The sequence below is a fragment of the Osmerus eperlanus genome, chromosome 19 (assembly GCF_963692335.1).
Source record: "Osmerus eperlanus chromosome 19, fOsmEpe2.1, whole genome shotgun sequence".
Classification (NCBI taxonomy): Eukaryota; Metazoa; Chordata; class Actinopteri; order Osmeriformes; family Osmeridae; genus Osmerus; species Osmerus eperlanus.
In genome coordinates, this window is record NC_085036.1 from 6,330,628 (window position 1) to 6,342,834 (window position 12,207).

A 12,207-nucleotide genomic window follows, 5' to 3' on the forward strand; every position below is an offset into this window, starting at 1 on the left:
GAAGCGTTAAAAACCCTTTAGCGTTCCCTGCAGCGTTTCAGGGGAACGTGCAAGTAATTTTACAAACGTGTTTTCTCTGCCCAACGGAAGCTACATCCTCTGACTTATCTTTCCCTCTCTTCCTCAAACACCTGCAGCTTAGCCTACACGCGCACGAACACACACGCGCACGCACGTACACACACATACACACACATACACGCACATACACACACATTGTCCCTTCCTCCAGCGGAGGATCAGAGGTTTTGTCGCTGTGGGTGTCTGCGATGAGTCACACCGGCAAATTACCGCGTTTCAAACGGCTTTCAAATTACTTCCCTTCTAGTCGGGTGGCGCGCTGATAACCGATAACAGTTTTCATTTCTACAAGGAGTTTTGGAGGACTCGTCTCTTCTTCCGTATGTCTTGTCTGCCACATACAGCATATCTCTGTAGTGTGCGTGGGTGTGTGTGAGAGCAAGAGACAGATGGACCGAGAGACCAACAATAACAAAATCGACTATTGGTAGGCTACGCCGCATGTGACTATGCCACTTGCAATTGGTTTTACCAAGTGTTGATTCATAAAGATTTTCTCTGGAGGCCGCGCTATTCTGAGTTTTAACTAAGATTGTTCAAATTAATTAACAAAATATTGATTTCTAATAAACAGAAATCAAACGGATAGTTTATCTCCATTCAAAAAATTGAAAAAATGAAAATAACAATGTCTACATTTGTAGTCTACACCGGCCCCACGCCCCCAACTCAGGTAGGCCTGTACCAGAACCTCAGATCTAATCCCCCCAAAAATGCTGCTTTATATGTCGGTGCATGTGAAAAAAACCCGCTTCGCTTTATGGCCCTATTTTAATTGTTTATCGATTTCATGTCAGGTCACCTGATACAGTACACGGCACCATGAAATCACCGCGACCATCTAAGCGGAACCGTGACGTAACAGCGCCCTCTCTCGTCGCCGGACACGAGCAGGGAGAAACAGCTGATAAAATCGTTTGCTATACCCAGGTTCAATGCGCGAGATCACTTACCCGCCACCCGGTCCAACGGTTGCTCTCTCACCGGAGGCCGTTTGATTCAAGAACGTTTCCCCACCACAGCAGCGATGCATTTCTTATGGCCTAGTAAGGGACTGCCATACCTACTCAGAACTAATTGCTGATAACGTGATTATGCCTCAATTTTCTCTTTGCCACGTTTTACCACCAATGCAGGCCACTAATCTATTCACTTAGTTCCATATTGGTCCTATGGGATTTTATTATGTGTGTGTTGCTGTGGTCCGTGTGTGTGCGCGTGTCTGATATAAAGGGGGCCTGCACTGGCTGTGTGTTCGCTGGTGCGCAGGGAGACAGAGGGGAGATTGATGGCGGGAACTGATGCCGCGCTCACTGATATGAATCGCCTCATCAACTCCAAATTCGCTCCCTGCCTTACGCCTACAGCACCATCCGTCTCTGACGCCGCCTGTTTCTCACAGGTTCCTGTGCACATTTCATGGCTAATGCTCAAAGGGTAAATACATTCTCTAAAATAAAAAATGTAAAGCCACTGAGAAACCTGCAATGATGGGCAGACATTTAGGCCTACGCAGTCATTTCACGTCCAGCAAGTTTCATCCCTGGCTTGCAGGTTCAATCCTAACCAATCATTTCTGACAGTTCAGCTAGTGCTCTGTAGAGGACCAATCCCATATATGTATCACACTATGACAAATCACAGCTGGTGCTCCAGAGATCACACACGTAGTCACAGAAGCCCCTCCTCTTCTGTTCACCTCGTTTTTATGAATGAACCGATGAATGGAGAGATGGCTGGGTGCTGTGTGTACTGTTGGGTAAGTGAAAAACAAAAGGCCCATTTTGTGCTCAGAACTGCATGGGGTTTTCACTAAGGCTCTCACGTTAACAGATGAGACAGTCTTCGAGGCTCGAGCTTCAAACAGTGTTTTTGTTCAGCTGGGGAGGAGGAGAAAGGGGGGGGGCTCAAAAAAGTCATGCCACAATGGTCATTTCTTCATTTAACAGTATGGAGCTATCCCCCATTCCCCAAGTTAAAACAATTACAGCAAAAATGCCTACAACCCTCCTCCCTGCTCTGAGTTGCCAGGTTAGTACTGTACCAAAGCTACCAAGACTGCACACAGGCTAGAGTTGGGATTTTATGGTACAATTCCTCTCATTCGGTGGAGAAAAATTTCCTTTTTTTCTTTTTACGTGGGTGGATATGCTACTGTTATTCATAAGGGCCATTATTTCACTCCCAGTGCAGGCCACTTTACAGCGGGTTGGTGCATTAGAACACTTATGGAGAGATCTCAGCATGCATCATCATAATTGTGGCCAATAATGTCAGCAGAAAAAATTCTTTGCAAAAATGCCTCTCTCTCTGCCTCTTTCTCTCGTTTCCCCTCATTCTCGTGTAGGCCTCTTCATGGGAATAAGCGGGTGGTTGTCTCTGTACCCTGGACAGAAAACCTTGAGTGAACGCTAGCCTCGGCAACGCTAGCCTCGGCCTTCAACCATTTGTCTCTAAAGTACATCAGAGAGGTATATTAAGTGTGTGTGTGTGCATGTATGTGTGTTGTACTTTGTGCATGTTCTCTCAAAGTAGGGTCACAGAACTTTGCCGTAATGTAAACCGCTAGCTCTGTTTTTGGTGCCCACAAGCCCAAAAAAGTGTTGTCCAAAAATTGGTGTACAGCAACCGTCCAAATGCACGCAGGTACAGTATCATATTAGTCAACTCACCGGACCAAAGATTGTTTCAAGCGGCTAGGTTTGAATATCCAGTTGTCCACATGGCTTGTCTCACAGATAACACACTAATGACTGATCCACACACTGAAAGAAACATCACAAAGGAAAATGAGGTGGCTGAACCGTACAAAAAAACAAGTCGGCTTGTTGATGCCACATTTTTTTCCCACCTCAGACCAACATTTCCAAAAGGGCCAAGTCTGGTTTGTTAGTTCTCTGTGTGGCATCTTTAAACACAAGGCTGGTGTGCCGGTGCTAATCTGTGTGAGTGGCCGAGCGGGCCGTGGAGTGTGAGTCAGAGCGTGGGCGCGAGGGCACAGCTGAGGATGCAGGGTAGGGGTAGGAGGAGAGGGATAACGCTGAGTGGCAGTTGATAATGCCAAGCTGTTATATCAGAATCTGCCCTCAGGCTTGCTGCTTACCTTTCCAACTAGCCTGCCTGCCAGCAGCACAGACCATGCCAACACTCACACACACACACACACCGAGACATGCACACACACACACCTACTCAAACATCCCCCTCCTCCACACACACACACATCCATCATCCACATGCATACACATATATCGCCCCCCCCCCCCCACACACACACACACACAAACACGTACACACACGTGCCTTCTCCACTATCTCCACACACACACACACTCACAAGCACAATTTACTAACAAATATATCAACGGCATGCAGTCCCTAGCACACACCACATCTAATAATCTACGGGTCAAAAAGAGCCTCTGGCTTTCACAAAGCATTACTACTCATTTGATGTGAGACACACTCTGCAAACCCCATTGACATCAACAAGCTGACACAGCCGCTCATTTCAGTGGGAACACAAAGCCACAGAACATCACTGATATTATCAACAGCACAACTTTCCCGCATCAGAGAGAATAGGTTTCTCTTGCCCGAGGCATTCTTTAAAAGCCTGCACGCACCTCTCTTCCCACACGCCGCAGAGGCAAACGCACACCCGCGCTTGTGCACCCTGCACGCACACACACACACACGCCGCACAGAATCGAAAAATCCCATGACATTATCAGCGTAGCAGGCACGTCGCTCCGCCGGAGCAAACGCGGGGCTTGTGAACGCTCATTTAGATCTGCTCCTGATTAGCTGAACGTTATCTACCGAGGCCTCAGAATGACACTTCACAGTGACGTCTACACCACGATTCCCCCCCCCCCCACCCCCGCCCCCATCTGTAAGTAATCCCATGTAAAACAGGACAATCTTAGACTGCCATCAGTTCCAGGCCTCCTCAGATGGAGACAAGCTTCATGCCAGTCACGGTGTGCGATCCTGTTGAACGGTGGATTGTGCCGTGATGCCATTCGACCTGTCCTATTTTCATCTCCAGCACTGGCTGGTTGCAACCATATGTTGACGCCGGCTTACGAGGCCCGTCTGATTCACTCCTCTCATGTCTGACTCAGTGCTGGTTCATCGCCACACAATGTCTGACTGTATGACCAAGACTAGCTATGCCGTTCATCTGGATGAAGCAATTGAAGAAGTTCAATGGAACAAAGCTTCCAGTGGGATTCAAATCCATGGTGGGAGACTTGGTTTGCTGGTCAGTGCTCAACATGTGAGTGTGTAGCTGATCCAATAGGGCCCGGGACAAAGAATAGCTGGTTTCAAATCCTAGAAGACCACGGGTAGGACAAATGAAGGAGACAGCTTTCGTCATAGATCCATTCATCCCGGGAGAGTGCGTGCGTGCGTGCGCGCGCGTGTTGCGTATCGCGACCTCATAGATTACTGTGATCCGCGTCCCCATTCGGCAGCCGACAGATGGACACCTGCCAAAGACGACATTAGACAAAGGGCAGTAATCAGGCAGAAGCAGAGCAGCCGAGGCAAACCGGGTGCGTCACGGCCACGCCCGTGGCCCCTCCACACGGGACCAGGGGGCCCCTCGAAAAACAACTGACAGTAGCCATGTGGGTGGGAGGTCTGGGAAGGATTGTGGATCGCCGTGCAGGATGCAAACGAGAGGATGGACGGGGGGGCACGTCAATAAATCGATATCGATAGGCTGATCAACGCGACCGGGCTGTCTTATCGGGTAGGGCTGAATCTCTGGGAGACTGCATGGGGCGGGTGGGGGGGGGGGTATTGGGAGGGGGTGTGTGGGGGGTGGGGGGGGGCAGGGGGAGTGCAGGGGGACATGCTACACCATCAATGACCGAGACAGAAAATGGCTGTGCACAATCTCAACCGCTCCAATTTTCCTCTCCCCATTGAAGAAATGTACTATTTCATTCATGCCATTTCCGTTCATTCATCAGAGCGGGCAGCGTAGACTCAGAGTTCCATTTCCACACGAACATTCTTATCAATGGATGTGACGTCAGCACGCCGATGCTTGCTGCGGATCACATGGTAGAGAGGGGGTATAAGAACGAAAGTTGCGCTGGCCGTGGTACTGAAAACACAATTTGAATCGCTCAGTGCCAAAAAAAAGTGATTAACTGCGATACAAACACATCACAACATTTTTGCACTGAAATAAAACAGTCAGAATCATTTTTTTTTTCTCTCATTGTTGTGTATGGTAGAGAACCACAAGAAGACTAGTTTGAAAAGCACTCTTGGAGTGTAGCCTAATTACAGAGATAAGCTAAGAGACTACCCGAAGCGTGAATTTTCAGCACTTTTCCCGTGCGGGACTCCAGGTGAGTACTCTAGTTGCTCCGTCTTTAACAGCGTAGTTGCGGGTGCTTGGTCGGGTTTGGACAGGTGTTTTTTAGTCTGTCATTCTATTGTGTGTCATGTTTCAGAAACTAAGGTGTAGAAAGCGTGCCGTCGTATTTGCGGCTGTGAGCAAGACCATCGGCATATTTACGGAATATTAGCGGGTTTGGTTTCCAAAAGAATGCTTAATAGTGGTCGGCTTTGGTATGCTATTTTGTGTGGAATTTAAAAAGTTTGCAACTTTTAACATTCAATTGTGTATAGATCAAATTCAAACGTTTTTTCATCAACCACTTCCAGATGGTCAACAATGAATTTGTAAATATTGGATTTGAATGTAGGGACTAGTGTGTTTGAGAGACCATACTTGAATTGACATCGCCTACAATAGACACGAGCCTATGCTACACATATGCTTGTTTTAATTATAGGAGGTTATAAGCTGCATTTCAGTGTTGCGGGTGTTGCTTTCGTTGCAAAATACAATATATATATTATTTAAATTTTATTTTTTCAATATAGATAGATATATTTTTCTACAAAAGTTAACCTTGTGCCACTGTGGTTTAGATATAGGAAGAAAGCTATACGATTTGATGACATTGTAGGTATTTATTATTTGAAGTCGTTTTTGTAAACCTAAACCAGTAAACCTGTGCAGTCTAATAGCTTATGTAAGTATTCACAATTAGGCTATACCTGAAATTATTTCTGATAGTAGACCACATTGGAAATAAATCACGTAAGTCTGCATACCTCTATTGCTTCAATGGCCCTCAATGAACAGTATGCATCACGCTCACGAAACAGTCTTGTAGGATACAATTTGATCATTGCGCATTGCTCACATTGCGCTTTGCTAGAATGGAAGCAAGTATGCTGCAACAGTAAATCTATCACGGGTCTGGTGGGTTGAATCAGCGTGGCTTCCCGGCTTCCACATGACTTGTTTCACGGACATGCATATTGATCTTCCGGTAACGGAATGGCCAATTGGAAACGAAAAAAAATATTTGCTACCTGTCTTTTCAATGCGGGTTAAATTTGCGTTTGTGCATAGTGTGACCGTTCGGGGTTTAGATTTGAGTCAGCATAGCCTATTAATCAGTTCATTAACATGTAGTTCACAATTTATACTTAATTTGATATGGCAGACACATCTTGGTGTGTTCTTTGATCAACATGCAATCAAAAATGCAACCGAAACCTCAATCTTATCCGGTTTTGTTCTCCATGGCATTGAATTGCGCACGGAGACAGGGTGCGTTATGAACCGATTAGCGCGCGTTGCCGCCAATAAATGGCACTGTCAGTCTGATATAATGAATGCCCATTCTCTTCTCATACAGTTGGCCAATTAGTCTTCAGATAATTACCGTCATAGTCATCAGCAGTAGCAGCACCCCGTAGCAGGATTGTACAGAGAAAGCTCCACGAGAAATTCCGCTCAACTGTCAAAATGAGGCAGCTAGTCAAAAAAGCGGAGGTCGATTAACTGCACATTTAACAACCAGTAGGCTATGAACGTTCTTTTCAAGAGCCGAGCTCCATCCGTCTATCTTCGGCAATATTTTATTTTAATACACACTGGGTCAGGCGACACTTCTAGGATCTCATACAAATGTAATTTCACGCATGCTCTGGCTCAATTGTATTTTGTAAGTAACCACTAAGTAAGTGACACGAAATGTGTAATTTATAATTTTAAGAGATATGGCTATAGTTTTTTTCTGCGAGCTACAGATGATATTGTAACTTATTTTAAAAACTTGAGCACAGATTAAATCTCTCTCTCTTCTCTCGTTCTCTCTCTCTCTCTCTCTCTCTCTCTCTCTCTCTCTCTCTCTCTCTCTCTCTCTCTCTCTCTCTCTCTCTTCCTCTCTCTTTCCCTCCCTCTGTCCCTTTCTCTTTTTCTCCACCTCAGGTGCTGGCCGTCCCTCCTGCCTGTTCTGCATGGTCATGACCTGTCGCCACATCCCCTCCACAGCCCGACTCGCCCTACTGGTCCTGCTCACTGTCTCACCACAGCTGGCTGGAGCCGCTGCTGTGGGAGTGGAGAGGGTGGAGGGGGGGATGGAGGGTCTCACCCGGACACACCCCAAAGAGGACAACCGTAGTCCCCTCCACACGCCCCCCGGGCTCACCCTCCCCAGACCCCTCAGCACAGTTCCCCTGGAGCAGGACCAGGGCACCCCAACAGACATGGACCCTGCCCAGATGCTGGCCTCCGTTCTTCTGGAGGCCCTTGACCACCCTGGGGCTGCAGAGACACCGGGCAGGCCAGAGGAGGGAGACAGTGCAGAGGGGCAATGGCAAGAACCAGCCCACCTGGAAGCCAGGGGAAGTCAAGAGGGAAGGAGAGTAGGCAATGTGGAGGAGGAGAGATGGGGGCTGGGGGAGGAGAGTGGTGTGTTGGACAGGAGGATGGAGAGGCTAAGGGCAGCCTTAGAGGCAGCGGCCCAAGGGGAGGAGTTGAGGGAGTGGGAGGAGGAGGAGGAGAGGAAAAAGTCTCAGGAGGAGAGAGGCGGGCCAACGGAAGGTGAGGCGGGCCGCGACGGAGGCGGAAGCGAGGACGGTGGAGAACGAGAGGAAGAGGAGGAGGAGGAAAGAGAAGGACCGGAAAGATCCGGGACCGTCTCTGACGGAGCCGAGTCCTCGCTCCGGCGCGAAACGAGAGGCTACTTCCAGAACATTGACCTGGGTCTTCAAGACAACGAGATCTTACCTCCTCTGAAGGGCTACAAGGCATACAATACCCAGCTGGCACGAGCCGGCAAAAAACTCCACTGGCAGGAAGAGCAGGCGAGCAACCGGCCGATCCAGGGCAGCAACTTCATGGACGACTTTGAGAACGAGGGCGAGGAGGAGGTGGAGGAGGAGGTGGAGAGCCTCACCCGCGCCGAGGAGGAGGCGCGCGCCCGCGCCGACAAACAGGAGGTGCTGAGGCAGCAGGAGGAAGCGGAGCACGCCCGCGAGGAGGAGCAGCGCTTGGCCGACATCGCCTCGGACATGCTGCTGCAGTACATGGGCAGGAAGCAGCAGGGGGCGCCCTACCTGGAGCCGCGCCGGAAGGCCAGCGTGGACGCCAACGGCAACGCGGCCGAGGACAAGCGCTCCGAAGAGGTGGCCACCGACGACGACGACGACCTGGACCAGCAGATGATCGACAGGCTGATCGAGATCAGCAGCAAGCTGCACCTGCCCGCCGACGACGTGGTGGAGATCATCAGCGACGTGGAGGAGAAGAAGAAGAAGAGGAAGGAGCTTCCGCCGCCCGGCAAGCCCGTCGTGCCACGCTTCCGCCCCCTGGTGCCCCCTCCCCTGGCTGGACCCCCAATCTACCACTACACAGCCTCCAGCAACCCCAAGAAAGCCCTGTACAAAGCCAACAGGAAGTGGCAGAAGGACAAAAACAAGGCCAAGTCCTATAAGCAGGAGTACTGGTACAAGCCCCAGAAGCAGGTTGACTACTGGTACAAGCCCCAGAAACAGTTCCTGGCCTTCCCCTCCTACCCCTACTACCAGAAGCCATACCGAGCCTACTACCCAGTCTACTTTCCCTACCCCAAAGCCTCCGGCTACTATGACAAGACTTCCCTTCCCAGGGACCAGCAGCTGTTTGTCCCCCAGGACTACGGCTTCCAGCCCCCCAGGCGCAGGCACCGTGCTGGGGTTAATGCGAGGGGGCAGGGCTGGAGGCAGCAGCCACCTCCACGCCTGCCTGCCACCCCGTACATCTCTAACTACATCCTCCCCCACCCACGGACCTACCAGCCCCTGCCTCCCCCCAAACCTCGCTCCCCCTCCGGGAGGGGCAGGCAGCCCCCCTTCTACTACCCCCCGGCGCCGGGAGACGACTACGAGGAGGATGGCCTGGAGCCCCAGCTGGACAGCGACGAAGAGCTGGAGAACTTTATTGAGAGGATCTACATGAAACGTAGAATGTACTAGAAAACACGCAGGGAAGAGTGACCAATGGGGAGTGCTGGGGTGGGGGTCAGGTGGAAGGATTCGCAAAAGTTGAGGGAAAGAAAGAACGGGAAGAGGTGTTTAAAGAGATTTACGGATGGAATGGGAAGGAAAGAGGAAAATGGTGAATAGATCGCTTTTTTTTTTTTTTTTTTACCACATATGTTTGTTTCAGTCAAGCAGAAGGGAGAGGGGGGTTCCTCTAGGTAGCCATATTCAACCTCTCAGTTTACATTCTAAACCAGAACATGCAGCGCTGGTCTGTGTGCCTGTCTTCATTCAGGTCCTCCTCTGATGCTCCTGCATGTCTCAGAGTGTTGGGGTTTTCTAAAAAGAAAAAGGAGAAAATTTGAAGAAAAAAAACATTAACCATTTACACCAACACACAGTCCATGAAAGATAAACAATGTGCCAATAACAAGAATTTAAGAGTTTACAGAATACATTTGGTCTCTTTCATTTGGTCATGGAACATCAGACTGTGTACTGGGATTCTGACTGTAAAATGCATCATGAGTGACATCACCAACACAAGGTAAACAGTGGCACCGGTTTGAACGCAGCCCAAACTGCCAATCACCAAGGTCATGTGTATACCTGCACATATTTGTAATTTGAAAAGGTGCCAAATATATTCAATGCAGTCTTTCACTTCTCAGTCGAACGCACTGGAAGTTAGGATCAAAACTTCTATTGCCTTACAACAAACATTCACACTCCTATACGTACATACACATATTTGGCCCTTTCCTTATTTGTTATGTCATGGCATTCCCTTGCACATATCCTTAGGATCCTTTGGCCTCAGCCTCTCCAAGCACAAAAGAAAAAAAGATAGAACTTCCAACAGGTTGGGCAAAGGGCTATTAATCATTCATTGGGTGGGGTGGAGAGCTACGATGTGGACACTTGTCTGTTTGGCAAATGACTCATGCTTCGAGCTTTGTACCACCTTGCAGGCACCGTTGACCATTCAGGTCTACTGCATTTTTCTCAGCCTTCCGTAACAGAAACTGCTGTTTCACTCATGCGACGACCATCTTGGCACGTTCTGCTTTTCACCCATCGACTCTTCGCTTCTCTTCCGTTTGAATTCTCTTTCCTTTTTTTTCCCCCAAATTACTTGAAGTCTCTCTGTCTTTGCCATAAACAGCTTCTGTAAGCAAGCACTACTAATCAAACATGTGAATCAGGAGGCCAACAAACACTTCAGTGTAAATGTTTTATTTATTTCCACACAAAAAAAGGACAGCCACAGAAGAGATGCTGTCTAAGGACAGGAGGGGGAATTGATTGAGCTCAAAAAAGAAAAAAAGTTAAATCTGCACGTCTTTTCTACTTGCATCTAAAAAAAAGAAAAAAAAATCTTTGGAGAAAAAAAGAAAAACTCAATCCAGAGAAATTCAGACGGTTGTTTCTCTGAATAAACTGTGATCCTAAAAAAAAGAAGAAAACTCAAAGGACGAGGACTCTGATGTCCACCGTGAAGCCGTCTGTCTTGTAAAATGGAGAGTGTTGTTGTCGATGTCAACTTTGGGATTGTAAGCTGTACAGTGTGAAATAAATATGCCCGTGCAATGTGTAAATAACAGCATGATGATTACTAGTTTTGCTATTCAAGAGGAAAAAATAAAAGCAACTATTTTATTAAAGTTCAGTTTTTTATGCCTTTTTGGAGAAAGTTTGACCCACAGCAGTAGACATGGCAGGAGGTGGAACTCAGAAGATTCTCAAGTCCCAAGTGAACAGGTAATGGTGGCTGTGGTGTACTGTCTGGCCATGCTTTGTTTCTTCACCTTTCCAGAAATTTCTGTTCCCCTTATTTAGGTCTGTGAACACCTCACAATAACACTTGAGAACACAGCAACCTGGTTTAAAAAAAAATACAACTGAAAAGGTTCAACCAGGAAACAAGAAGGGTTCTTCTAGAATGAACCAGATTCACCCTTTCTCGGAGAAAACTTTTGAACAAAAAAGGCAGTTGTCTCTTTTATAGTCGTCATGGTCCCGGTACGTCTTCAGGAGTAAGAGAAGGAGAAAGCAGCTTGTGGGACAGTCATGGTGAGAGCAGAAAACAAGAATGATAGAAAAGAATGAAAGAATAACTGTAGAATGGACAGGGGACATGTTGTGGGGACAAAGAGAGAGACATGCAGAGAGAACTAGGAAGAGAGGAAGAAAGGGAGAGACAGGAACTGCAGTGATTGATGAGTCACATGATTGGCGGATGAGTCATCCATACACTTTACTGAAGAGGACCTCACGCACACACACACACACACACACCAGTACACACACACCCCAGTACACCCACACACACAGTACACAGACAACCTCTTTCAGCTGTATAGCAATTTGGCTTCTGGCATTGAACATAATGATTGACTCATGTTAGAGTATGCCTTGATTGATTCTGTCAGCCAGCACAGACCAACCAATCAGCTAATAGGGGAGGGGGGGGGAATGTGATGGACAGAGTTTGTCACATCTTTTTATTCATGAAACACCCAGCTGAGAGCAGGGGAGTAGAGTGCCTGGGGGACAAAGACTTGCACCCCAGTTCTGGATTTGGATCCTAATCATTCAAAGCACTCTGTACATTGGTGGTGCACATTTCTACACAGTCTGTAACCCCGTCTATTCAAAAGCTGTTGCTTAACCTGTGTAATCGACTTGACATGATACTTTCCTCACACGCGCAGTATATATATTTATGTATTTACATACGCATGTGGTTATATTGACAGATCTCGGCGGGGTAAGTGA

General features: G+C 48.0%; 1 protein-coding gene across 3 annotated transcripts; it reads left to right on the forward strand.

Moving 5' to 3' along the window:
- The first annotated feature begins 2,434 nt into the window (after positions 1-2,434).
- si:dkey-175g6.2 (neurosecretory protein VGF) lies at positions 2,435-10,887 on the forward strand. 3 transcript variants are annotated; one of them, XM_062486156.1, is made up of 2 exons: positions 2,435-2,552; positions 7,397-10,887. In XM_062486156.1, the coding sequence occupies exon 2, from the start codon at positions 7,426-7,428 to the stop codon at positions 9,421-9,423; it is 1,998 nt and encodes a 665-aa protein (XP_062342140.1). In that variant the 5' UTR covers positions 2,435-2,552; positions 7,397-7,425; the 3' UTR covers positions 9,424-10,887. The 3 variants fall into 3 exon arrangements, with proteins under 3 accessions (XP_062342140.1, XP_062342139.1, XP_062342138.1); XM_062486155.1 differs by lacking the exon at positions 2,435-2,552 and adding an exon at positions 4,722-4,843; XM_062486154.1 differs by lacking the exon at positions 2,435-2,552 and adding an exon at positions 5,217-5,453.
- The last annotated feature ends 1,320 nt before the right edge of the window (positions 10,888-12,207 follow it).

What these genes read in the sequence shown, in the direction of transcription:
- si:dkey-175g6.2 (XM_062486156.1), top strand. Translation starts at nt 7,426, where the DNA reads ATGGTCATGACCTGTCGCCACATCCCCTCCACAGCCCGACTCGCCCTA.